At 49.5% G+C, this 27,038-nt stretch overlaps 1 protein-coding gene across 1 annotated transcript in view; it reads left to right on the top strand.

Annotated features, from left to right (window-relative positions):
• IQSEC2 (IQ motif and Sec7 domain ArfGEF 2) overlaps positions 1-27,038 on the top strand; it is a 76,239-nt gene that overhangs the window by 8,207 nt on the left and 40,994 nt on the right. The window contains 1 exon segment of the mRNA XM_045995006.1: positions 15,673-15,702. Within this exon segment, the coding sequence (XP_045850962.1) occupies positions 15,673-15,702 (30 nt within the window).

The raw sequence follows: 27,038 nt of genomic DNA, 5'->3' as shown, positions 1-27,038 counted from the left end.
CCTTGTACTACTGCCTGCAGGAAGTTCCTTGGTTAATATTACTCAGTTCCCGGATTCCCGGCATTCACAGTTGGGTAGGGAAGATGAATGTACTGAGGTTTCCTGTGGGCTAGAGGGGAACACAGGGGGGCTGTGGGTGCCCAAAGGAGGGACATCTACCTAGACCATCAGGGAGAGCTTCCTGGAAGAGGTGATGCCTGAGCTGAGACTTGGAGGATGAATAGGAGTGAGTTAGATGAAGAAGGACAGTATGTGGGTTGGTGGAAATGGAGAGCAAAAGGGAGGCTAAGGCAGAGGGGACCGCATCAGTGAATGTGTGGAGACATGGAACCAGCCAGGTGTGTGGGGCAGGGGAGCACTTTTATAAGGTCAGTACAAACTAAAGCACAAACAGCGAGGCAGGAAGGGTCTGGAGGAGGGTCTACAGGGTCAGCCAGCCCAGATCAGGAGGACAACTGAATAGCAGGATGAAGAGCTTTATTCTATTGGGAATTGGGAGCCAGGAGAGGGTTTTAGATTGAGGAAAGAGGTGCTCATTTTAGAGTGTGGGGGGATGTGTTGAGAGCTAGATTCTGGAGAGATCCCACGAGTGGACAGTATGGAAGACAGATTGGAGGGTATCCAGTGAGGAGGCCAGTGGGACAGTCTGCATGAGAGATGATAAGGCCTGATCTCAGGCAGTGGGGAGTAGAGATAATCTACTGGAGGAGAAAGGCAGTGACAACATGTGGGCAAGAGCCGTGACAGGGGTGTGTAGACAACTGCTGGGCTTCGTTCATGACCAGCACGATTTCAATAATCCCAGCATAAAAGCCAAAAAACTTGGAGCCAGAGGGACCCTTAAAAAGCATCCAGCTCAAGCTGTTCATTTCACAGATGAGAAGGGTGAGGCCCAGAGAGAAAGGACTTGTCTGAGGCCAATGTGTGAGTAGAAGAGCTCTGACCAGAAGAGTGACGCTAATGTTAGTGCCAATGTTCAAAGGATCATCCCTCAAAAGTGCAGTTTTATGCCTTGAAATCCTGGGAAGGTTGCAGGTCTCATTCTGTGTCCTACAGATGAGAAAAACTGCGCTTGAGGAGGATTGATGACTTGCTGGGGAGGAAGCCATGAAGAGGAGGCATCCCTCAGAGAAAGGGTCACTTGCTTTGATGGCAGACAGACCCTCCACCCTGTCTGGCTCAGCCCGTCGGAAATCAGATCTCCTAGATTCACAGTGAGGGAGAACTCCCAGATTTCTCTTTCTCCACCCAGGCCCACCTTTCTCCCTGCTGCTCTTTGTGTTTGAGGTCCTCATTTAATGTAATTGAGACAGCTCAGAGACAGCTTTCAGCCTGAGAGCCAGGCCAGTCACCCCCCTTTTTTCTGTTTTCATGGGAGAGGGCAGGCTTGTGTCTGTCATCACTTGGATGCCTATTGCCTTGGGCAGAGCATCTCCAGCCCAGATGCCTTGGTTTTGAGGCCCCACTGTATGATACACAAAGAATGAGCTTTGGAGATGGAGAGATCTAAGTTTGTCTCTGTTTTGTTTTGTTTTGAGTGTAGTGGACACACAATATCACACTTATTTTCAGGTGTAGGACACAGAGACTCTACAAGTTTACACATTGTGCTGTGCTCCCCACAAGGGTGGCTACCAGCACACAGACCCAAGTTTGAATCTCGGCTGTGCCCCAGCCCACTGGAGGACCTCAGCTATGTCATCTTGCCTTCTCTGAGGTTTAGTTTCCTTGTCTGGAAAATGGCATGATAATGCCCATCTCTCAGGATTAACCGAGATCATTTCAATGGCATTCCCTGATACTCCTAGGTGCTTAATAGTCATTTTCAGGGGAAAAAAACACATGAAATCATTCAAGATTGTGCCAAAGTACATGCTCTTATACATTATGTCCCTTTTTTTGTATTTTTTAAAAGATTTTATTTAATCATTTGAGAGAGAGAGAGCGAGAACAAGTGTGGCAGGGGAGGCAGAGGGAGAGGGAGAAGCAGACTCCCTGTTGAGCAGGGAGCCCCAACTGGGGCTCAGTTCAGGACCCCGGGATCATGACTTGAGCTGAAGGCAGATGCTTAACTGACTGAGCCACTCAGGTACCCCTCTTATACCTCATTTCTATAATCATGATGTTACCTGAGATTCTTTAGTTTTTATAGGCTATAACTCATCCAAATATCTGGATAACACATCATTAAAGTAGGACAACTTTAAGTTTAAAAAACAAAACAAAACCAGTCCTTTCCTTCTCTTTCATGAAATCTCCCACAGACAGTGATTTGCAAAATTTCTTGCCCGGCAAAGATTTGTGTCCCTGGAGAATAGCTGTATTTCCTCCTTCCTAATGTGAGGCTATTATGGCTCATTGTATCTCGCTCTTGTTCCCCGGCTACCAGCCAATTTGAAATACAGTTTGAGCATCTTTGTTGATCTCTTTTTCTGAGTCCTATTTTCTAGTTCAATTTTCTATTCTTTCTTTATCTGTGTTATTGGAGTAAGCCACCTCAAATCCTTTGTGACTCGGGCAGGTATAAATAACTAATAGGTGCAAATAGTCAAATGAACGGAAGGCTGGAGAGGCTGGACAGACGACCGTGAGGCTAGAAGGGGACTGGAGGGCCGTACAGGCTGGAGCAGCTGAGAAGGTACCCTCACCGACTACTGTGGCTCCGGAAGGAGTTGAGGTGTTAGTTGGGGGCAGGGGGTGGGGGGCATCCTTCACTAGCCTGTCTCATTCCTGCTCTAAAAAGAAGGCTGCACTGGAGAACAGGCCCTCACCTCACATGGAATCATCACCCTCCCTCTTCTGTCCGTCCTGAGGGAGACTGAGGTCCAAAGAAAGGAGGGGCTTTTTTTAAAAAAAAAATTAAGTTAAAGCGGTACATATGCATAATTTTAAAAAAGCAAATACTGGGCAGGGGGCTGGCTGGTTCAGGCAGTAGAGCATGCGACTCTTGATCTCTGGGCTTGGTGGGTTCTAGCCCCACGTTGGGCAGAGAGATTACTTAAAAATGAAACATTTTTTTAAAAAAGGCAAAGAGTACACAAAGATGTATATAGTAAAAAGCCTATGTCTCCCTATTCCCCCCTTCCAGCCCTCAGAGGTGACTGCTTTTACCATTTAGGTTTTCTGGTGGTGACTTCACATCTCTAAATAACATGCTTCAGTGGTTTTTTCTTCATTTATCAACTTTATCTTTTTTAAACATTTTATTTGTTTATTTGAGAGAGAGCGCACTGTGAAAGAGATCACAAATAGAGGGGAGGAGGTAGATGGAGAAACAGACTCCCCGCTGAGCAGGAAGCCTAGTGAGCCACCCAGGTGCCCTTCCTTTATCAACTTAAACATTACTTACTCACTTCTTTCTACTAGGACAAAAGAGGATCTAGCTTCTTTACAACACCTGACTCTTTCTCTCCCTTTCATAGATTGCGATAGTTATACTACTGCTAAGCTTCCTCTGTTAGTTACCTTTGTAACTTTAGCAAGTAGTGTTTTAAACTACGGGTTCCTTTTCCATCCATTTTCCACACTATCTCTTCACCACTTGGTCTCTAAGACATAGTTATTAGGGCCCCATCCTTCCCTCCCTCTCTCCTCCACCCTTGCACCTCCCACATTCTGTGCTCAGTGCTTTTGCATTCCACAGGGTTGACTGCATTTGCATTCTGTAATAATTAGGTCTTTGGTGCTTTATCCAGACAAACCGACCACCAATTATGCACTGTGTTCATGTGCTTAGGACTATAATTGCACCTCAGTTTCCATGGTCCGCTCTCACAATCTCTGTACTCCCAGGAAGATATTCCTAGTGTCAAAAGCAAATGCAGGGGCACCAGGGTGGCTCAGTCGTTAAGCGTCTGCCTTCAGCTCAGGTCATGATCTCAGGGTCCTGGGATCGAGCCCCACATGGAGCCCCACATTGGGCTGAGTCAGAAGCCTGCTTCTCTCTCTCCCATTCCCCCTGCTTGTGTTTCCTCTCTCGCTTGTCTCTATCAAATAAATAAATAAAATCTTTAAAAAAATGCATTTTCCTTTCTTATGCTCTACAAAATGGCTCAAAATCATGCCACTGTTTACTTTGCTTTATATTTGGGACCAGAACTTTCTCCCTTATTTGTTCGCTCACTTGCTCACTTATGTTGTACTGTCCCATGGAGTTCCTTGAAGCTGCAGGATAATCATAGCACACCTTCTGGGGACAGTTTGCTTGGAGATTTCGAGAAGGTTTTTTTTTCTTTTTTTTAGATACCACATGGAAATATGATATGCATCCAGAAGGGTGCTCATGTCACAAATGAATTGCTCAGTCAATTTTTACAAGTCAAATACACCTATGTAACCAGCTATGTAACCTATGTAATCAGTTCAAGGTCTGTTTTCCATTCAACCAACCTGGTACTCTAGTGAGTCCGTTCAGTCGGATACCTTTGATCTCTCCTTACATAATTTCTTTGGTAGTTTCTTCCCTTTCATTTTCTCTGTTTTCTCTTTCTGGAATGTCCGCCAGTTAGATGTGGAACTTCCTGGATTGATCCCCGAGGCTGCCTTTCTTTTCTCTCATACTTTCTATTTTATAGTCTATGAATGAGTTAGGAGAAAGTCTGATTGAGATGCCCTTACACCCAGACTGGCTTGTCCACTTGCTGGCTTTATTTTAGGTGAGACTCCAGGGGGCTGGCTATTATAATGTGTGCCCCCTGAAGGCCAGAATGAAAAGCACTTTATCCTGGAGACACCAGCAGGCCCCAGGGGGCCCTAATTGACTGCAGATAGGTTCATTCCCTTAGCCAGGAGCTCTCTGATATCTTGCCATGCCAGGCAGCTTGGATTCTGGATTTGGGGCTTAGGGGAGCAGGGCAGGATTTCACGTACTTACCTTCAGCATATCCCCCCATTTTCAGATCCTGACCATTCCTGCCCTTCCTCATACCTACCATCTCCATGTCTGGAGTCTCTCTGGACCTCTGCTGGTTGGATTGGCTCCCACCCTGGCTGCAACCCCCTGAGCGGTGTCCCTGGCTCTCCTTCAACTATGAACACTCTCCTCTTTGGTTGTTTTTGTTTTTGTTTTGCTTCCAGAAATTTGTTGAAATCTCTCATCGTTACCACTCTCTTCCATCCTCTTCACTGTTAGGACTTCATACCTTGTTTTATTTTTCACATTCATTTTAGTGGGCTCCCAGGAGCTCAGCCCAGCCTCCTTTGCTTAGGCAGTAGGAGCAGGCAGGCCAGAGATGGGCCCCTAGCGTGCAGGAGGGGGCTTTGAGTCTGAGCTGAGGTTTCTGCAACAGCGAGCTGCTCTAAGCTGCTCCCCTTTCCACCCACTCTCCTCCCCATCATCACTGAACCTCCATCCCTCTGCCTCTAGCAGAGGGAGGCAGGAAGGGAGGGCTGGAGAGAGAACCAGTTCCATTTTCCTTTTCTTTCTCTCTCTCCCCCTTCTTCTTCTTTCTTTCTTTTTCTTTTTCTTTTTCTTTTTGTCATAATGCTGAGCTGATCTGGGCTGCAATACCTGTACCTACCACCACCTTCCTATTTTGGCACTCCCCCTCTGACCTTGATGATTGCTTCTTTCAGAAGCACTTCCCCCAATGCTCATTGGTGGGGGGGGGGGGGGGGCTTGGGTGGCTTGGTGTGTAGGGGAGATTGGAGCCAGGTGAAGGAGAGAGGCCAAGCTCACAGGCTGGTATGGGAGATGAAGTGCCACTTAGCTCTGACACGACAGAAGGAAACCACAGTTATAGCAGTTAAAAGCATTGGTTTTAGAGTCAGACCAACCCAGACTTGAATCTCATCTCCACCGCTCATTAACTGCGTAACTCTAGGCAAATCACATCACTACCCTGAGCCTGAGTATTCATATCTATACAATGGCAAGAAGAATAACCATCTTGCCCAGCTGTCAAGAACATAACACAAGCCTGAACCTTCGTAGGTGCTTAATAAATAGTCACTTTATTCTTTCTGCATTACTAGAAGGCAGAATAAGTGAAAGACCAAATAAAGCCTGCTTGACAGGAAGGAGCATGAATTGGGGGGAAGGCAGCTTTTGACCTTATCACTCCCAGGGCTGAGCTCCCCAAGGACTCCCCAGAAATTCCAGAACAATACACCGTTGCCTGGTATTCAAGGCTCTTTGTTGTAGTCTCTGCCTGTCTTCTTTTTAAAATAAAAATGTGAAGTGGCACTTGCCTCATTATTTTCCGAGAAAGAAATTTAAAAAGTAATAGCCAAACATTTCTTTGAAGTATGCAGCCATCTTCATCATCATCCTCAGCATCCCAGAACTTGTTCAATGAATAGTGGCAATCAAGGACCCCGTAGGAAGAGTAATCACCAGCAAAAGGATAAACGGCAGCTGAAATTGCCACGGCTTTCATTTTGCTTCCCTGCCACCATTTTGGCCTTGGGTGTCGGTTGGATCCATTGCTGAAAGTGGTTTCATTATCCCCCAAGCTTTCTGATTTATCTGGTGGTTCATCTGGTTGTTCTCTCTTATTAACCCTTATGAGGTTTTCTTGCGTGTCACCATTCTCTTATCCTCCTGACCTCTCTACCTCCCTCTGTGTCATTTCTAGGTCTGATTCTGGGCTCAGATTGGTCCGTTAGGCAGGAGTCTTCTTCTCCAGCTAAATTATCTTTCAAGAGGTTTTTTTACAGTCACTTTTCACATTGTCATGATTTAGGTGGCTCTTGAACTTGGGAGGTATCTTTGCCTCTCCCCAAGGGCTTTTCCATTCCCTGGCCATCATCACAAGTAAGTTTTTATATCATTTATGGTCTAGGAAAGCTCTCGTGTGTTCCTTTTTGTCAGACCATGGCTCCACTCATCTCTCTAGCCATGGTCTTCCCTTCCTGACCAGTATTCAAGTTGTGTTGAACTGTCTAGGGTTCCTAAGCATAACAGACTTCTGTGTGCCCCCATGCCTATATTCTGACTATTGTATTCACCAAGAATGCCTTTTTGCCTCTAAGGAGGAGATATCCACTTAACTGTAGAAGAACATCTTCTCTGTTCACATTGTTCTAGGTGCTTGGACACAGTGAACAAAACAGATAAAATCTCTGCCCTGTGGAGCTGATATTCTATTGTGTGTATATCAGGGGGCGGGGTGTGGAGCAGGGGCAGAAAAGAAGCAAGATGACACAGAATATGTCCTATAGTGGTCAGAGCTATGGCAAAAAAAAAAAAAAAAAAAGCTAGGCAGAGGAGATGGGGAGTACAGAAGGCCCCGTCAACTCTACCATAACCAATATTTGCACAACAATTATTAAGCAGCCTTTCCTCATTTAAGCATTTTCCAATGTTATTACATATTCTTTACAACCACAATCCTTCCAGCAACTCTGTTGGGTTAAGGCTGTTGTTATCTCCATTATACTAAGGAGCAAACTGGGCCTTACAGATGTAAATCACATAGTTACCGAGGTCGGAGCTGCCACTGAGGCCTAGGCCCCTCTGACCCAAAGCCTGTGCTCATAACCACTAGGCCATTCCATCCCTAACAAGCCTCACTGCAACCCTCTGAAGTTGGAATTGCTATATCTATTTTACAGTTGGGAAAATTGAGGTTCGGAGAAAAGAATGGATTCATTCATGGTTTCACAGCAAATAAGTGGATTTGAACACAGATCTGTCCACGCCTAAGTGTTAAACCCTGTAAACCCTGAGGCACAAGGACCTATGGACTTGCCTGCCTCTACTTCTGCAGGGCCCGTCAAGGTACCAGCTGAGGCCCTTGGCCCTCCCCCGTTCTCTTCCCACCTGTGGTTCATATAGAACCTTGAGATGTATATGGACACTCCAGGCCACATCAAAGCCCCACCACCCTCCAACTTCCCCTTGGCCACCCGTTGGGCCTAGCAGATGGACCTGGATAATAAGACCACACAATTCTTGCAAATAAGCTCAAGAGATATGAGCAGGGAATTCTGGAGTTCTGGGTACCTGGAGCTCAGTCTGGAAGACAGAGAGCCAAAGATCCTGATGGCCATATTCCCTTGGCCCCACAGACGCTTCACCTCATGGAGAGGGGCATCTGAAGTTCAGAGCCCAGTGTAGGGGTCTCTGTTTCCCAGTATGGCCTGTGGTGGTGTGATTTTTAAGAAGATAGACTCCCAAGATCCTCCTCCTTTGGCTTCCTGAGTAACGTCCTGCTTTTGCAGTGAGAGGGGGTGGTGTTCCATAGGTCTGAGTCTTCAAGGCCTCTGGACAGTAGAGAACAGAGCCTTCCCAGCAAGCACTGCTGGACCCACATTCAGACTCTCAGGTGCCCTTCACAGTATTTTCTCCATGGCACTCTCAGTACATTTACCTTCGTTTCTTAGGAACTTTTTAAAAAATTAGACATTTAATGCACTTGCATTACAAAATGTAGAAGAACTCGGAAAAGTAGAGGAGAAAAACATTACCCATAATTAGAGCACACAAAGACAGCCACCACGAGCATTTGGTGTATTTCCCTTGTTCTTTTTATTCTTTTCATTTAGCTGAAATGATATAGCACATACAATTTTTTCTTGCTTCTTTTCACTTGAGCATTTCCCGCATGCAATTGCATATTCTTCGCAAGCATTATTTTTAATGGCAACTGATATACCATAATGTACTTAACCATCCACCAAATGTAGGGCATAGAAGCTGGGCCCATTTTTCCACAGCTTTAAGTCATGCTGCAGTGGGCAAGCATGCACATATAGCTTTTAGGGAACTGGCCTTGAGAGGAACAGTCGTCTTCAGCTTATTTCCCTTTCTGGATGGTCCCTCCGACTGGGTCTGATTCATTTGGGTAGCCATTCATTCCATCACCACATAGTAGCTCTGTACCTCTGTGGGCCAGACCCTGAGATCTGGGGGTGCAGGCATGACTAAGTCACAGCCCTAGACTGCTCCTAATCTACAGGGTCTCCTAATCTACAGGGAGAGTCAGGCATGGAAATGGACACTTCCAGAACAAGTTTGATCAGGGCTGTGATGGAAGCAAGAAAAGGACACTGCAGGAGAACAGAGGAGGGCCTCCTCATCCAGCCTAGAGACATTCAGATAAGCTTTCTGGAGGAGGAAGATAATAGGAGTTGGCCGCAGTAAGAAGAGGAACTTCCTATTAAACATAATGAGTTGAATAAACTTATTTATCTCTGAAATATGAGTAAAGAAATAAAAAAGGTAGAAACACACAGGGTCTGGGATGCTGACCAGAAGTAAACTATTCTGCCCAGAGAGCCCCAGAAATGCTTAGGATTCAGAGATGCTAGGAATCACAGAAGGCTGGGTGGTGTGGAATTAAAAACAGGGAGAATATTGAAAGTCTGTGAACAGACCTTCTTGTCCCTTCCTGGCCCCATCTAGTGAGGGACCTCACCCCACCACCACCACCAAGCCCCATCTCTGCAGATAGGGGTTGATTCTTTGGAGAAATTGAAGTTACGGGGCCCTGGGCTTGGGGATATCACGCACAATGAAGTGTGGGATGAAACAGGGTTGTAAGCAAAGGAATCTGCATCCCAAAACAGTGGGACCCCAACCTCCTCCCACTCCCCTGCTTCTAGGACACCAAAGTCAGGAGCATACAAGAGAGCAAAGTAGTCTTCTCTGAGGAAACTAAAAGGCTCTAGAAAAAGGCCTCCAAAAGATGACACGTGGGAGTCTTTCAACAAAAGAATAGGCTTCAGCCCAGCAACTGTAGTGAAGCTCACCACTTGGCAAGCTTCAGCTATGCACAGAGCTTCCCATCTGCTGGTTAGTGTCATGGGAACCAATCGCCAAGGATCACCAGCCAAGGACCCTTAGGACAGGTATATTTGATTTTATGTACATTAAACCTCAGTGTAACTGACATTTCACACACACACACACACACGCACGCGCACACACGGGCAAGCCTTAGGTAGCTAGAGATGATCAGATAGTACAAAGCTATTTGAACCTATAAGAGTGACCAAAAAAGCAAGCAAACAAACAAACAGAAAACAAAGGAACTTGGAAGGAACTGAGGTCAGGAGGGAGGAGAAGAAACCTGGGAAATTAAAGATAGCGAGAGTCAAAATAAGGATTTCAGTGGGAAGGATTAGAAAATAAAAGGAGACAAAATATCCTAGGAAGCAGAATAGCAAGATGAAGAAATAGACAACAGAAGAGAAAAGATGAGAAAATTGGAGGATCAGTTGAGGAACTCCAACATCCAACAACAGGAGTTCCAGAAATAGAATGGAGGAAACAGCAGGAAGGAAGGGATCAAAGCCAAAATACAAGAACATGTCCCAGAACTGAAGGAATGCAAATCCCACTGAGTAACCAGCAAGATAAATGATAAAAAGACCCACACCAAGGTATGTCTGTGGAATTACAGAATGCCAGGGATAAAGAGACAATCCTGAAAATTTCCAGGGAGAAAAAAAATAAGAACATATCATGCACAAAGTTCAAGAAAGAGAATGGCATTGGATTCTCAACAGCAACACTGGAAGCTAGGAGACAGTGGAGCAGTGTTCTCAAATTCTGAGTGAACATAATTTCCAACCTAGAAGTCTATACTCAGTCAAATTATTAATCAAGGCAGAGAGCATAAGGAAGACATTTTCAGACAGGTGAGGTCTAAAGATTTTATGTCCCCGGCCTCTTTTCTCAGGGGAACACTGGAGAATGTGCTCCATCAAAATGTGGACCTAAAGTCAGAAAAAAGGCCAAGGGATCTAGGAAATAGGAAATCCAACACAGAAGAGAGGTGAAAGGAATCCCAGAGTGATGGGGCAGGGACAAGACCCTCCATGCACCCTTATACGGGTCTAGAGAGCACCCATCCTGAATTGCAGTTGGGACAAATTCTCAAAGGGATGAAAAAAGAAAAGAAAAAATCTGATGGGTTATCTGAGGTGTCAAAACACATTGAGAGGAGAAATGTACTCCCAACAGAGTTTGGGGAAAACCAATAATAGATATGAAGAAAACTAAGCAAGCAAAGTCATCACCATCAACACCAGGGAAAGAGAAAAGTTGCATGGGAAATGAAATATAGTTACCACATATACTATGGTGAGCATGAGCAGGGGAGGGGAAGAGAGGGGCAGAGGGAGAAGCAGGCTCCCTGCTGAGCAAGGAGCCTGATGAGGGACTCGATCCCAGGACCCTGAGATCATAACCTGAGCCAAAGGCTGCTGCTTTACTGACTGAGCTGCCCAGGTGCCCTGCCTGGGTTCTTTAGAAATGAGAAGGCAAATACCTGAGCAAGCAGTTAAAAGAGATGAAGAGGGTTTGTCTCTGACAGTGGGGGTCAGGGGTGGGAAGGGAGTAGAGTGGGGAATTTGTGTTTTCTCTTCTAATCCTCGCAGCAGTCCTTGTGACTTGAAAATCTACATACATTTGTTACACAAAAAAAAGTAAAAAGACACACAAGAAAATAAATTTCACAAGCATATTAGCAATATAATATGAACATATACTTTAGAAATCTGAAAGTGAACTCAGAAAAAAAATAACTTTGAAAAGGAGTCTCATTCTGTTGAGATCCTTTCACAATTTGACTTTTAAAACTATTTCACATATCACTGTAACACAGTTAAAAGACCTAGAGAGGGCCAGGAGTGTTTCAGGTAGCAAGTACCAGATGTGCTAGAAAAGTCGATGGGAGGGCAGAATGAGATGGAGAGCTTTGGAGTGCATTGGGCTGGACAGGCAGGGAAGTCAATGGGGGGAGTTACTGAATAAACAGGAGAACCATGTCAGCTGATTTGCATTTTAGAGATGTTCTTTCAGCAGTGAGGAGGGAGTGCTCCACTGAGGAGAGTTACAGTTAGACTAGGTGATGGCTAGGAGAGAAGGTCCATGGCTACCCCAGGACTGGTTCTCCACTTTGCAAGAGATCTGTGAGATCCGTGGGCTAGTGTACCCATCTCTTTCTCCTCAGGGCACTGCTGGAAGGAGCCCTGTTCACAGTTGTCCTTCAAGCTCCTCCCCCCTTTTTTTTTTAAGATTTTATTTATTTATTTGAGAGAGAACAGAGAATGAGAGAGAAAGAGCATGAGCAGGGGGAGGAGCAGACTCTTCAATGAGCAGGGAGCCCAGTGCAGGCTGGATCCCAGGACCCCAGAATCATGACCTGAGCCAAAGGCAGATGCTTAACCTACTGAGCCCCTCCTTCAAGCCTCCTTAAAAAAATCTACCTCCATGGGTGTCCAGTCTCCTTTCTTTTGACACCCAATTTTTTAGACATGTTCCTCAACTCAAATCCTGACTTGAGGACCAGTCTATCTCTTTCAGGTAACTTTGCATGTCTCATTTTTTATGTATTTTATGTTTATTAATTTAGCTCTTAGAGGATCATCTTGTTTATCTAATTCCAGGATCTTAGGGCAAAGCACCTTATTATTTCCCCACGCACTGTTTACAGGAGGCTCAGAGTACCAAAACCAGAGGCAGGGAACCAGCCAGGAGGCTAAGGTAGAAACCCCAATATGGCAACTCAAGGGCTTACATTCTTTTCAAGTATTCCGGCCTGTTGTCCCCGTAAGTCCCTCAAAGTTTCAGGAACTTTCAATATTTTGCTATTTATTGTCCCATCTGCCAAACTGCTTCTTGTACCTGGAAGCAGCAGTGTCAAAGTCCTTGGTCAGGGGCTCTTGGCTGGCTCAGTCAGAAGAGCATGAGACTCTTGATCTCGGGGTCATGAGTTTGAGCCCCACATTGGGTGTAGAGATCACTTAAAATCCTTGGTCTGATTACATGGCCAAGTTTTTGGTTCAGAAAATGTGGTCACTGTACTCACGGCTCTTAGTAAGTTACTGTTTATTGAGGACCACTCCTGAGGTTAGGAAATGGCCCAACTAAACCTTTTGAGACTGGGGCCCTAAGGGGCCTTTGATTAGGAGAAGACTGTGGGAGTAGCAGGAGAGATGGATCTCTTCTCCTGACATGGATTGATAAAGAGAGGCCTGGTACCCCAAGTCTTTGGGTCTCTATGTAGGCAGCTGAACCCAGCTGATGCAAAAGAGAAACTCTGGCATTTTGAAGAAATGAGATATTTTAGGGTTAAGGTTAGGGCCTAAGATTGTCTGGAACTCAACTAACATAGCCCCATTATTTATAGTTGAGGAACCAAGGTCCAGGGGCAGGGACTTATCCAGGTCTGCGCTGTCTCCCAAAGAATGGTCCTGGGATCAAGCCCCGCTCAGTGGGGAGTCTGCTTCTCCCTCTCCCTCTGCCCCTCCCCACACCTGCTTGTGCTCTCCCTCTCTCAAAGAAATAGTTAAAATCTTTAAAAAAGAGAGAGAGAGAGAGAAATGCTTTTGGAACAGAGGTGCATATGTGATAATCTCTCCAACAAAGAGCCCTGGAGAAGGAGATTCTGTCTTGACATTAGGGAGGTAGGAGAAGGAAACTCATCTTAACAGTGTGTATGTGCCCAGGACTGAGCCCCTGGTACAGCAGAGGGTGGTGGTAAGAGCATGAGTTTTGGGGTTTATGCCAAGCTCCCCTACCTGTATGATGTGTGGCAAATCATTTTGACTTCTCTGAGTCTCAGTTTCATCATCTTAGAATTGGATGAGCAGTTCCCATATTGCAGGATCAAAGAGTCTGACCCTGTGCCTGGTGCCTAGCAGGGGCTCAGTGATTATTCACATGCTGACGGCAGTGATTATATAGGTTGCTTATGCTCTAAAGAAGATTGGGGCAAGGGGGTCCACCTGTGAGCTCCTGGAAGGTTCCTGTTCATTCCCAGGTCTGGGTCTGATTAAGTGTGTGCTGGTGGTTAGGGGTGGGGTGGGGTATCCGAGAAGACAGAGCCTGCTTGGAGTGGAGTATTAGTGTTAGGGAGGGCAGCTGAAGGGTTTGGCCTCAATTCTGTTGACAGTTGGGGAGCCAGCGAAGTCAGACCCCTCCAGCCTGGCCCCTGTGAAGAATTGGGCCAGGCCTCGGAAGCAATCTTGCTGCTGCAGAGTGAGACACGGAAAGTTTTAATAAATGCAAAAAGGTGCTTTGTGGCCCTGGTCCTCTGTCCCTTTAGGGAGCTCTGAAGGCTAAAGGTTAGTGCTACTGTCCTTGGCTGAACATGCACCATGGGCCACGCAGACACTGTGCTAGGCAGAGCCTCACAGCCTCCTGATGGAGGGGAAGAGTTCTCTCCCCCACCCCATTTTCCAAGTGAAAAAGTTGAGGCAGGGCATAGGGGAGTACTTTCCCCAGGATTATGTGGCTAGCAAGTAGCAGAACTGGGCACCTCGGTGGCTCAGTTGGTTGGGCTTCTGCCTTTGGCTCTGGTTATGATCTGGGTCTTGGGATCAAGCCCCCCTTCTGGCTCCAGGCTCAAGGGGAGTCTGCTTCTCCCTCTGCCTCTCCTCCTGCTCATGCGCTCGCTCTCTCTCTCTCTCTCTCTCTCTCTCCCTCCCTCCCTCCGTAGCTCTCTGTCTCAAAAGAATAAATAAAATCTTAAAAAAAAAAAAAGAACTGGGCATGCTGTACTCACCCAGTTAGAGCGCCAGCACCCTGAGGCCTGCCTGCCCACCTGCCCCGTGAGGGCTCCATTCACTCTTCTAACAAATACTCCCTCCTGAGGTCCACCTCCTTTCCCTGTGCATCTGTCTCTCACTTTGCACCCAGCATAGATGATGCTCCTCTCACTGAGGTTGAGTCTTGGCTCTCTCACCTGAGGACAGAGCCTGTGATGTGTTTTCTCTATCTTCTCCATGTGGGGGTGGGGTGGGGCAGGGAGTGAGGAGGGGTGTAAAGGAGGAGGAAGAAGACAAAGGGGATGAGAAAGGCTGCTTCCCACACTTTCCCACTTCTTCCAAGTTTCCTGGTCTCTCTTCCTCCCCTTCCCCACCCCCAAGGAACCAGCTCCACTGTCTAAGTCCCCCCCCCCACCACACAGCCCGCTCTGAGGAAGAGCAGCCAGAGGGGCGTGTCTCAGATTTCGCTCATTCCCTCAGTTCCTTCAAAGCTGTCCTCCACTCCATTCTCTTCTCTCGCCCTTCCTTCACCTCTGAGGGGGCCTCACAATGAAGAAGGCAGACCAATGTAGTAGAAAGGAGCCCAGTGGCTGACTCACTTACCCCCTCAGTCTCTTTCTCTTCATCTAGAAAATAAGCAGTTTGGACCAGGCAATTGGCAAAGCCTTTTCTATGTTGTTAATAATACCTGGCATTTGTCTGCTGGGTTCCAAAGGGCTTAATCATCGCAACAACCCTGCCAGGATTGGCCTTGTATTCCAAGTGGGGAGACTGAGGCTCAGGTCCTGAGAAGGGTGGCGGCTTGCCTGGGTCACTGGGCTGGTATGTGGCAGAACAAATATCCAAGGGTAGGTCCCTCTGTGTTTAAAGCTTGGGCTGTGCCCTGGCCCACAGCTGCAGGCTGCCTCTCAGCCACTTGGATTTGGGCCTCACTTCTCCCTCTGACCCACCAGGCCCCAGTGGTTGGTTCTAGGCTTCTCTCTGACCTCACCACCTACCACTCCTCCCCTTGCTCCGTCTACCCCAGGCACACTGTCCCTCTCCCTGTCCCAACAACCCAGGGAGACCCTTCGCCATCTCCCAACCTTCGCGCTGGCTCTTCTCTGCATGAAATATCCCATCCCTCATATTTGTGATGTGTGTTGGGCCGTGAGGCCATTGTTCAGGGCACAGGGAGAAGCAGCATTGAGAGCATATTGCTGATTGTTGATTTTTTTTCTATTTCCCTTTCAGATCTGATGGTGAGAATTCCAGGACAGTCAGGTCAGTACCCCCTTTCTCTAGTAGCAGTTGGGAGATGGGACAGGGATTGGGGTGGGGCCCTCTGGTTTGTTACTTGGGGAATCCATGGGCAGGGGCAGGGGTCGACCCCAGGAGTTTTGCCCCATTGGTATTACGAGTGGGTATGGAGCCGAGTGGGAGGGCTGGGGTGAGTGTAGCAGGCGTGGGAAGGGGGGTGAAAACTGTTCCTCAGCCTTTCTGATCCTAGCTCCTCTGGGCTGGTCTGAACTCCAGAGGGACTCATGGCTGCTGACACGGTGGGAACGCCAGCCTGCAGAGAAGGTGGCTCCGGACCTGGGACCTTCTCCATCTTCTCCTTTTAGGAGAAGTGGGCATGAGAGAAGGGGGGCTTCCCCGGTCTAGCGCTGGTGCTGCGCCCCAAACTGTACCAGCCCTGAGTGGTGGGATCTAGATGGACTTCTGTTGGGACACAGTCTACACATTATAAACATACCTTATGGTGACGAGGGCACATTTTTAATTTACATGCTGGCTAAAAAGGGCTTACAGGCTTCAGTAAGTTGTCACGGTGTGATCAGTCTGCCACTTGGGGAGGTGGGAATACAACTGGGGTAAAGACAAGGGCTGTTTGTGCCTTTCTGGGGCCTTAACCCATTAGAGGCTTCGTGAAGTCACAAGTATCAAGGATAGGGTCTATATGGGAATGATGGGGGACCCAGGCTGAGGCCCATTCACTCTCAGCATCTAGGCCAGGGGTGATGCGGTGGGCCTCTGAGATGAGAGGGACCCAGGCAACTGAGGCATGGGATGGGTACAGTGAGTCCCAGCCAGGGCTACATGGTGCCTAACTAGAATACACAGTGCCTTTGTGAAGGGTGGAATCCACTGAGGGGATCAGTGGAAGAATGTTTCCTTCCTGCTACCACGGGGTTACCACGGGGTACCAGGGTCTACCACAGCCTCTCACCAGGGTTCCCGGCTCAGTGAGCAGAGAACAGGTTGCTTGTCAGCCCCCGTTTGTTCACAGCCCCCATCTGGGCTGTGAACCCTTGCACAGGGCACAGCTTGCCCAACCGTATGCAATAGCCCAGGTTTGGCCATTCAGGCAGTGTGGGAGAGGGACTGAGGACCCCAGCATCCATCTGGGAGTGCATAATGAGACACTCTGCTTCCTGGCATCCCAGGCAGGGGCCCTGGAATGAACACACTGATACCTAGGCCTAGGGTAGGGGCTGTGGCCAGCAGGAAAGCGGGGGACCGTGATGGAGGCAGTCAGGCCTGGCGTCCCAGCAAAGAGTACATGACAAGATGCGATTAGTCCCAGCATGCAGCCAAGGAGTACAGCATGGGCACAGCCTGTCCTAGCTTTTAGGAAGGCTCTAGTCTGACAAAGGACACAGATCCCACTGTCCCACTGTGGGTTTGGAGAAAGGCAATGGGGCAAAACCACTGAGACCCCTGCTACTTACTCGTCAGGGAACCTGATCAAAGCTATCTCTAGCTCCCAGCTCTCTACAGCAGAGAAGTCCCTGGGACCTAGAGCTCGGGGTATTTACTAATGATCATAATCATAAGCCACGATGACATGCGTTGGGCCTTTACAACTTACAAATGTTGTCAGGGCCTTCTTTTTGTTTGGTCCTCCCAGTGACACTGTAGGAGGGACCTGGGCCGGCTTTATCATCACTGTTTTACAGTTGAAGAAACCGAAGCTGAGGCTGGGTGTGGCTTTTGCCTACAGCCACGCACCGCACCGAGGAGATGGCTGGGCCAGGATTCAAACCCAGGTCCGCCTGGCACCAAGCCCGGAGCCCTGCCCACGCCGCCACTGCAGGAGCTCTTGACAGCCTTGCAGATAATAATAATCCTTCTCATCATCATCCTAATATTAGTAATAATAGCGGTGATCATTTGCTTCTTACGTATTAAGAACTCTGAACATGATCTTATTTAGTGCTCACAACAGCCCTGTTAGATGTGTTTTGGGATCCCTGATTTACAGATGAGGAAAAGGAGGTGCCCCAGAGGGTCAGCGCCTTGCCCAAGGAAAGAAGAGCAAGAGGTCAGGGTGGAATCACTCTGGTTCATACCGTGTGCTATCTGCTTCCAAGGCTGGCATTTGTTTTACTAAGACATACTTCCCGAATCCGTCCTGGGCCCGCCGTCCAGGAGGCTACGGGGGCCTTGAGGACTCAGGAGTTGGGAAGCAAGGGTCACACTCGGGCTGTGGAAGGGTCCTCAAGCGTAGCCCCTGTGGGGCAAGATCTGGCAAACATGGTGGGAAGAGCCTGGAACTTGGAACTGAGGGCTGTGAGCAGGGGCAGGTGGTGGGGGGCGGCATGTGAGGATACTACCAGGACCTCACCTAGATTCTTGAGCTCACTTCAGTTAGGAGTCTGGGAGAACTTTCTGGGGAAGGCAGAATCCGATTTGGGCTGTGGCGGACTGATAGGCTGACTCTGCGTGGAGGCTGGGTGGGGTGGGGGGTGGGGTTCACATCCCTGGAAGTGGAACCAGTGTGCATCAGAAGTAAGGACAAGATCAGAATGGGTGCAGTGGGTTGGACTGAAATAGGTCTGGGCAGGAAAAGAGCTAAAGTTCAGAACACGGACGGGAAGGGAGCGGGGGTTAGGTCAGATACCGTCTGTCATCAGTGGAAGCCAGGGAAGGCTGGCAGGGAGAGACTGGACTCTGCAGGGTAGCAAGGGCAGTGACTGGATCCCGGCAAAGGGCTCTATTTATGGCCAGGTCACTTTCTAGCTATGTGACTTTAGACAAATCTGTTCATCCCTTGGAGCCCCCAGTGTCCTCATCTAATAAAGGTCGTGTGTCTGTGTGTGTAAAAGGGAAAGGTTTAGGTGGGGAGAAGAAAGGCCAGGGAGAGGGGCTAGGCCTTGGCTATTTCGACAGCAGCACAGCAAGGAAGGAGCAGGGTCAGTAAATCGAAAAGCCACCGAGGCCTGAGGGCTTCTAAGTATGGGGTGCCAGAGGAAGTGTGGAGTCTAATTAGAGCTGAACAGCTGGTGTTGCGTGAGGTCTGTGGGCAGAGGAAGGTGCCCGGACTTCCTGTGGATTTGTGAAAAGTTGTCAAGCCTACAGGCACTCAAAACCAAGGTCTGTAGAGGGTGATGGCTCAAGCTCACAAAGCTAGTTCTCAGTGGAGCCTGCTTCCTAGCTGTGCGCTCTCTGCAAAGTCTCTGAACTTCTCTGATCCTTGGCTTCCTCATGGTGAAATGGGGACAGTTCTGACTTCTCTGGGTGAGGTGAGAGAAATGAAAGTAAAACAGGGTTCAGCATCTAATAGTGCGCAATACAGAGTAGTGCTCTCTGCCCTCCTCTACCCCAGTCCATTGTCTTTAATGGATAGTCAAGCTTGAGGAATGTGGAGATGTGCCCCAAGAGGTAGGAGGGGTCGATACCTCTGCTGCCAGAAGCCAGAAGCCCGAAGCCCAGGGATCCTAGGTTTGGAGGCACTGCTACAGTAGGGAGGTTCTGGCTGAGACTTAGGGGCCTTGGGGACCAGGCCGGGGTTGCCAGGCATGCAAGGATGAGAGCTGATCCGAGTAGGTGGCCCGTTCGTTGCTAGGGAAGGCGGGAGGAGAAGGGGGAGTCACTGACACCCGCAGAGTCAGGGATGTCCCCATGGCAACAGAGCCGCTGCACTGGGGAGGAGAAGTGGGAGGAGGAGCCACTGCTGGCTTGGTTCCCAGAGGAGGCCTCCCACTCTGGTCCTCCGTGCCCCCATCTGTCCAATGGGGATGGCGATGGTAGTTTGAATTAGATAATCTGTAAGATTCTTCCTTGTTTTGACCTCTTGGCAATCTGGGGTAGCTGAGACTTCACGAACCTTCCAAGGCTCCCCCAGCCACATATCGGAGACGCCACCAGGCCCCAGAGGCAATCCAGCTGTGTTCAAGTCTTCCCTCACATGCCTCTTGTTTAGTGGTGTAGCCTTGTTGCCCTCCCTGTCCAACTCTCCGTTCCCACCACGTCCTGTGCCTGGAACCCTGTCATTTGAGCGTCTGCTGAATGCTTTCTGGCTCTGCGGGCCCAACTCCATCCTGCTCACTCTGGGAAGCATTCCCTGGCTGCCCCGGTCCATCCAGCCTGCTTCCTCCCTCCTGGGATGCTCTGGCCCCAAAGGTCTGAACTCCTCCCCGCTGCCCTGAGTATTCACTGCTGCCATTTCTCGGGCAGCTTCTAAGGGCTGGGCTCCACATGGGATGCCTGACAGGCTCATATCTTTACAGTATATCTCTGGCATCACACCACAGATCTCCATTTTTCGGGTGACGCAGGCTCTGTGAGCTTATGTGACTCTGTTTGCCGTTCCCCGAGGTACTGTGGGGTGGAACTGGGCTTGAAACTCGGCTCTGCCTAATTGCTGCTACCCCAAGCCTGAGGTGGGGTGTTCACAGCGGCAGCACTCCGTGAGCCCCGCTGAAGCTGGTGTATGCCAGGCCCCCTGCTGACCACTTTACCCGTACTCTCTCATTTAATCTCCATAATAATGCTATCAGGTGTATATTCTTGTAATTTTACCGGTGAGGAGACCAATCTTAGCTGAAGTTATTTAGTCCACAGGAGACCTAGGATAGGAATTTAGACCATCAGAGCTGCAGTCACCACTGTATACTGGAGTCAACCCAACTGCATTCCAGAAGTCCGCAGAGCATTCCTTGGGTACTGGACCTGTGTTGGGTGGTCTGTTGGGGCTGAGGCTGGGGAGACAAAAGCGGAGTACACACACAGACAAGCCGGCTCTGGCAAGCCCATATGGGAGCGTGCTGAAGAGGAGAAGCCAGTTGTAAGGACAAGAGTTGGGAGTGGGTAGAGCTGGAACAGCAGTGGGATAGAGGAGGATGGGGGGGGGCAGGGAGTTGGGTAATTTTCCCAAAGGAGGTGCCATTCCAGGAAGCTCCGGAGGGACAAGGAGGAGTAAGAGGGTCTTCCCTCCCCTTCCTGTTTTGCCTTCCCCTGCCTCTGCCTGGCCCAGCCCCAGGAAGTGGGTGACCCCTAAGCTGGCTGCGTGCCTAGTTGGCACCAAAATAAACTTGCCTTCTCTCTCTTCCCCTCCCCTTGCCTCTGTCCCCTCTGTCCTGGCTTTAATTAGCAGCCCTGGGGATGAGTCACTTGGCAGCTGGGGAGGGAGGCTGCGCAGAGCCCAGTCAAGGCGCAACTCTTGCCCTGAGCCTTGCGGGCAGCGCCACTGAGTTCATGTGTGTCGGCACACTCCCGTGTGCCACCGGTTCCATGTCCCTGCGGGTGTGGAGAGCACAGGGGGTGCTGGAACTTGTCCGTGTGCATCTGGGTGTCTGCATGAAAGCATCTCGAGTCATCGCTGCCTTTATTTCTGCATGCCACTGAATGCCAGCATGTGTGAGTGCACGGCTGTAGCGTGTGTCTGGGGTAGCAAGTGTCAGGAAATGAGGGAGCATTTGAGTGAGCAAACACAAATACTTTGTAATTGCCTTCCCCCCTCCCTGTATCATGTTCGCTATGTGGTCTTGCTTATGCAAGCCCTGCACTTATATCCTCAATTTTCCCTTGTCTTAGTCTGGGTACATTTTGTTACAGGGAACAGAAGCCCACTCAAACTTGCTCCAGAATAAAGAGTTTGGGGGGGAGGGGTACTAACTACAGTGAGGCTCTATCTCACAGAATCTGAGAAATGAAGTATACAGAGCCAGGCCTCACACCAACTGGAAGCAGGCCCAAGAAGTCAAGGACCCATATTTCTCTCTCTCTCTCTCTCTCTTTCTCTGCATCTCCCAGGCCCATGTCTCATCTCTCTATGTACCTCATGGCTTGCTTGGTCCCTGTCATCTCTCTGTCACTGACTTGTCTCTCTGGACTAGCCTTCTCTGCTTTCACACGACCTGCTGTAGCTGCCAACCTGCAAGCTACGTGACCTTCCAGCTTAAGGGTCCATTTCATGTGCCTGCAGTGTTTCTGTCCAGCCTAGGGTAACACAAGACGGCAAGGGGCTGTTGGTGGGAGTCCATTCCCTAAGAAGTGGGTGAGGGGAGAGAGGTCAGATACTTCCAAGATAAGCAGTTTTTCTTAGTGCACAAGCGAGGTCAGCACCTGGGGTGGGGAAGGTCTGCTCAGAGCCCAAGGAGGTCAGATGGCCCATCCATCAAGACTTCCGTTCCCACTCTAATGCAAGTTGACCTTTGCTGACTATGCTTTCAAGTTCCGTAAACAAAACACCCCATTTTATCAAAATAATTCCCCCCTTTAAATGCCAGAGCAGATTTTAAGGGCAAAGTGAATATTACCATTGCTACAAGTGTGGTGGTTTTCATAGCCTTGGAACAACTGGCATAAATGCTACTCATGGTACCAGCTGGTACTAAGTTGTTGGTCGCTTTGGGAATTTTCACATTTTATTAGCGCATGACTGAATTTATAGTTATCTGCAGTATATAATTACAAGCACACATTATCAATATTATCAGCTTGACGCTGGAGCTTACTTTTCCATTAATACAATGTATTAAAACCCCTGCAGTTTTTACATTAATTATAGAGAGAATTAATGACCTCTTAGACAAGTTTTCACCTATGAGTAAAGAGTTTGGAACCAACTGTGCCCATTATGACTGTTCTCCAGATTAGGGGCAATACCCACGGCTCTGACTTTGGCCTTGGCCTCACATGCTCTGGCTGAGACCAGGGGCCTCCTGTTTCTGGCCAGTGGTGCTGTTGTTATTTTTAATAAGATTGATAGTTTTCTCATTATCGTTAAAGCTATCTTCCACGTGTAAATCGTAAATGTGATTGGGAGAGATCATCCCAAGGTTCAGGGCAGAGTCTCCTTCAACTTCTCCCCTCCCTGCCTTTAAAAAAAAAAAACTATTCCTGGGCGCCTGGGTGGCTCAGTGGTTTAAGCCGCTGCCTTCGGCTCAGGTCATCATCTCAGGGTCCTGGGATCGAGTCCCACGTCGGGCTCTGCACTGAAGGGAGCCTGCTTCCCTCTCACTCTCTCTGCCTGCCTCTCTGCCTACTTGTGATCTCTCTCTGTCAAAATTAATAAATAAAAATCTTTAAAAAAAAAAACAAAACTATTCCAAATACTAATAATTGCTTTTGATCCACAGAATGTCTGCTGTGTATTAGGTACCCTTAGGGAGAATTTGGCACACATTCTCTTTAAACCTCCTGGCCACCCTGCCGAGTAGAGGCAATTGTGTGCACATCACAGCTGTGGGGAAACTGAAGCCTGTGGTGGTAAAGTGAATTGACAGAGTCCTCCATCCATCCATCCACCCACCCACCTGTCCACCCACCCTTCCATCCAGTCATTCACCGATCCATTCACTCACTCCAGGATGATTTATTGAGTACCTCCAGTGTGCCAGGCACTGCACTAAATTAGAGGCAGTTGATACAATGGTGAAGACTAGAGTCCTGCCTGGAACCAACTCACTGTCCATTAGGGAAACAGATGAGAAAACAGACAATTACTGGGGAAGTGCAGGGCGGGATCATCTCAGTACCAAAGCAAGCCAGGGAGGCGTCTCTAAGCTGATATCTAAGCTGAGACTTGGAGGGCGAGTAGGAGTTGGCCAGGTGAGGAGTGGGGGTGGGGTGAGGTGAAGGAGAGAGTGTCTCCGGCAGAGCAGAAAATATATGCCATGACTGTAGGAGGCGTGTTTGTCACCTGCGTTTGTGAAGAACTAAAGCTGTATCTGTAGAGGAATAGGGCTATCCTGAGAAATGGTCCAGAACAGGAGCAGAAGGTAAATTGGGAGGCTGTAACTGGGACCGTGATCAGTTAGGCCCAGAGCTGAGGAGCTGCATGCCCAAGAACAGAGTTTTTCCCTGCTTCCCTGCGCACCTGGTCCTGGGGCCCCACCTCGGTCCTCCTGGGCAGCATCAGGCCACAATTCCAGTGGCCGCAGTGCCCTCTAGTGTCCACCAGCCCATCTTGCAGCCTCCGCTGGCTTGTCTACCACCACCACCACTTAGTGACCTGTGTGACTATGTGCCCTGTGCTGGGTGCTGGGGACACGGGGATAAATAAGCCCCAGCCCCTGTCCCCACAGGGCCCCTGGCCCAGAAGGAGCATCAGCATGTGAACAGACGATGCAGAGACAAGCTCAGGATGGGAAGGAAACAGGGGAGGGGGGTCAGGGCAGTTTCCCAGAGGGCACCCCTCTGTGAAGAACAAAGGGGAGCTAGAAAGGTGGAGATGGGGCAGTGGGGGTGGGGAATGGCTTTTGAGTGGAAGCCAAGAGAAGGCTTGGACAGCCTTGTAGGCAAGAATGTGAGCGCTTCTGTCTGGGTGGAGCACTGGTTGAAGTTGAGGGTGGGGTGGGGGAAGACCGAGAGGAGCAGCCACCTCAGAGAAGGTTCTAGGGTGCCTGCCCCTAGCTTAGGGTTGGCACTAAGTGAATGGAATCGTATAAGGAGCTTCCCTGACCTTTGGGGATCATAAACCCATCTGCTCTCTCCTCAGACATGCTGTTACTTATTAATATTTTTCATACAATTTCAAAAGCTTCAGAGATACTCCCCCCCTCCCCACAATGGGGCACCCACGAACCACAGGCTGCCAAACTGCTCTTAGTATCAATACTGAAACTTTATCGTGGCCTCGGGCTCTGCAGGATTGGACCCTGGCCTACATCTCCAGTGCCGCCCCCCACCCCCTGCCCCACTTTTCCACTCAGTTGCGTTGGCCTCCTCGCAGTTCCTGGAAATACTGCCTTGGGTCCTTTGCCCAAATTGTTTCCTCAGCCTGGAACACTCTCCCCTGCCACCTCCCCTTCTTGCCCAGCCTCATTCCATTCGTTGGTGAATGTCTGTCTCCTCTCAGATACAAGCTCCATGAGATCAGGCCCTGTGCCTGGTCCACAGGACCTGTTGAATAAGTGAGTGAAGGCCCCACCAGTGCCCTGTGGCTGGGGTCAAGCTCCTCACCTTTAATTCCTCTTCCTTTTGGCTCACTGGGTCATCACATGAGCCTACCCAACATGCTTAGATAAGTCTGAGTTCCAGGAGTGGCTCAGAGATATTTTCCGAGAATTCTCCTCTTCCCTGAAACAAAGAGGCTTCCCCGTGGGTCTCCCCAGTCTTCCTGGGAGAGAGGTCAGACTCTTTCAGGCTCAAGCTGACTCTTCATCATATATGCACATTTGTTTCACTGAACCCTCACAAGAACCCGTGACGTAGAAATTTGCCACTTGTCTCTTAGAGATAAAGAAACTGAGCCTCGGAGGGGTTATCCAGCTAGAAAGTGGTAGAGTTGGGACTTGCACTGGCTCTACCTGGCCCCCAGGTATAGGCTCTTTGCCTCACCACAGAGGGCAAGGAGTTTGCCCTGGGTCACACAACCCTCAGGCCGGGACTAGAACCTCTGTCTCTCAGCTCCTACCAGGCCAAGAGGAAGGTCTGGCCAGGGGTGCGTGGGCACAAGGCACAGCAACTGCAGGAGCGAGAAGGGCTGCTGAAGGAGAGAGAAAAATCAGCAGTTGAGGCTGGAGCTGAGCCCTGAGGACCAGGGGCTTTAGAGAGTGGGAAAAGGGAGAGGAGGCCACAACTGGCCCGCAGATGCCAACATTGCGGTGGTCCAGAGGGCCTATCTCTCAGCGGCTTTGGCTTTCTTGAGAGGAACCAGCTGCCCCGGCAGGGAGGCAGGAAGGCAGGAAGGCTGGCCTGTTGCCTGTCAGTTCCTATTCCTTCTAGATCACTGCCCCCCTGGCTCCTCCCAGGGCTGCCTTCTGCATAGAACAGCCAGGGGCCTGAGCTCTGGGGCCGTGAAAGGATAGGAGCACTCTGAGCTGGAGCTGTGGGACTCTTCAGGATCACCCCCCCACACACACACACACAAAATCCTTCACATCGTCCAAATTCTCTCCTTTCTCCAGCCCAACCCATATGTGACAGGTAGGTGGGAGTCAGGGCATCTGGATTCTAGTCTGACTGACTGTGTGAACATTAGCAAGACTCTTCCCCTCTATAGGCCTCAATTTCCCCATCTCTCAAGTCAGGCGGGGCAGTTTCCCCGGGAGAAGAGCCTCTTGATCCAGAATGGTGTTTCTTCTGATTTTTGCTTTTCTCTTCAGGGAGCGTTTCTCTTAGCCAGTCCAGGAAACCACACAGAAGAGAATGCGAGCTTATTGCAGTGGTCAGGCATATTGGCCAGGGCCTCATCTTGATTTCCCCAAATGGTTGATTTGAATATTACTTGATCTGGAGCATCAGGGCACAGCAACAAAACAGAGTCTCTTTAATTGCGCGGAAGATGAGAATGTTTGTTGAAGAGCTTCTGTGGAAAGTTTTCAGCAGTATGGCTGAGGGGAGCAGAATCCTGATCTGGGGACTGGCCAGATCAGGTCTTGAACTTGAGGTTCTGCCACTTTGTAGCTGCAGTACCTGTGCCCATTTAGTCTCCCCGCCTCAGTTTTCCCCTCAGGAGACTAGGGCTAGTGACACATAATTGAGAGGGTGCTTGGGGAGATTCCAGCAAAGAGGCATATAGGGAGCTTAGCTTGGCTTTGGCCTGGAGGAGTCAACTGTGAGTTGTCAAAACTGCTTCCTCTTACTTGGCGTTCCCAGGCCTCCTGGGGAAGCAGGGGAAGGAGCAAAGTTTCCAGTTGCAGTCTGGCCTACCGCCCAGCTGGCCCAGCCCCGCCTCCTCGGTTCCTCCTTCTAGGGAAGGGCAGGGGAGGAGGGGGTGGTGACAAAGTGGAGGCACCGCCCGGCCAGGGGCCTGCCCTCAGGACAGGTCCAGACTCATGGAGACCCCCGAGAGGAGTAGCAGGTAGGAACCTAGCCCCCCACCTCCCACCCTGCAGCCTGACCCCCTCCTTCCCTGCCCTGGCCTGGACGCGGGCCTTGGGCTGCTGATTCAGCAGCCTCCTGGCTTCCTGGTTCCTGGCTCCCCTCATGGACTCTTGGAGGCCTTTGGCTTTCGGAGGGAGTTTGTGAGAGCGGGTGAGCGCATGGACCTCTGGGTGTCCCGCACTGGGAGGACCCTGGAGCCCTGAGCAGCACAGTCCATGAGCCCTTGAGGGCTGTAACTAGTGGCCCCCTTGGCCTGTTAGTCTGGCTCAGCACTGCAGGGCTCCCCACAGCCGCTGAGCTTCTCTGATGCGAGCATTTCAGCAGCTTGAGGGGCTCTGCTCTCAGGTTTAATGAGATAAGGAGTCAAGAACTAGGGCTGCTGACTGGCACATAGATGGCACTTGAGAAACACTCTTTCTGATGACGACAAGTACTTCAGGGTCTCTGACAAGAAGAGTCTCAGATTCTAAGATCTCTATAAGCATCTAAGATTTGGGCATCCTCCAAATCACAAGTGAGATACTGAGTAGCTGGAATGGCCTGCAGCCACATTTCCCAGCCTT

The sequence above is a fragment of the Meles meles genome, chromosome X (assembly GCF_922984935.1).
Source record: "Meles meles chromosome X, mMelMel3.1 paternal haplotype, whole genome shotgun sequence".
Classification (NCBI taxonomy): Eukaryota; Metazoa; Chordata; class Mammalia; order Carnivora; family Mustelidae; genus Meles; species Meles meles.
The sequence above is the reverse complement of the archived record's forward strand: the minus strand, read 5'-3'. Positions and strand labels throughout refer to the sequence as shown.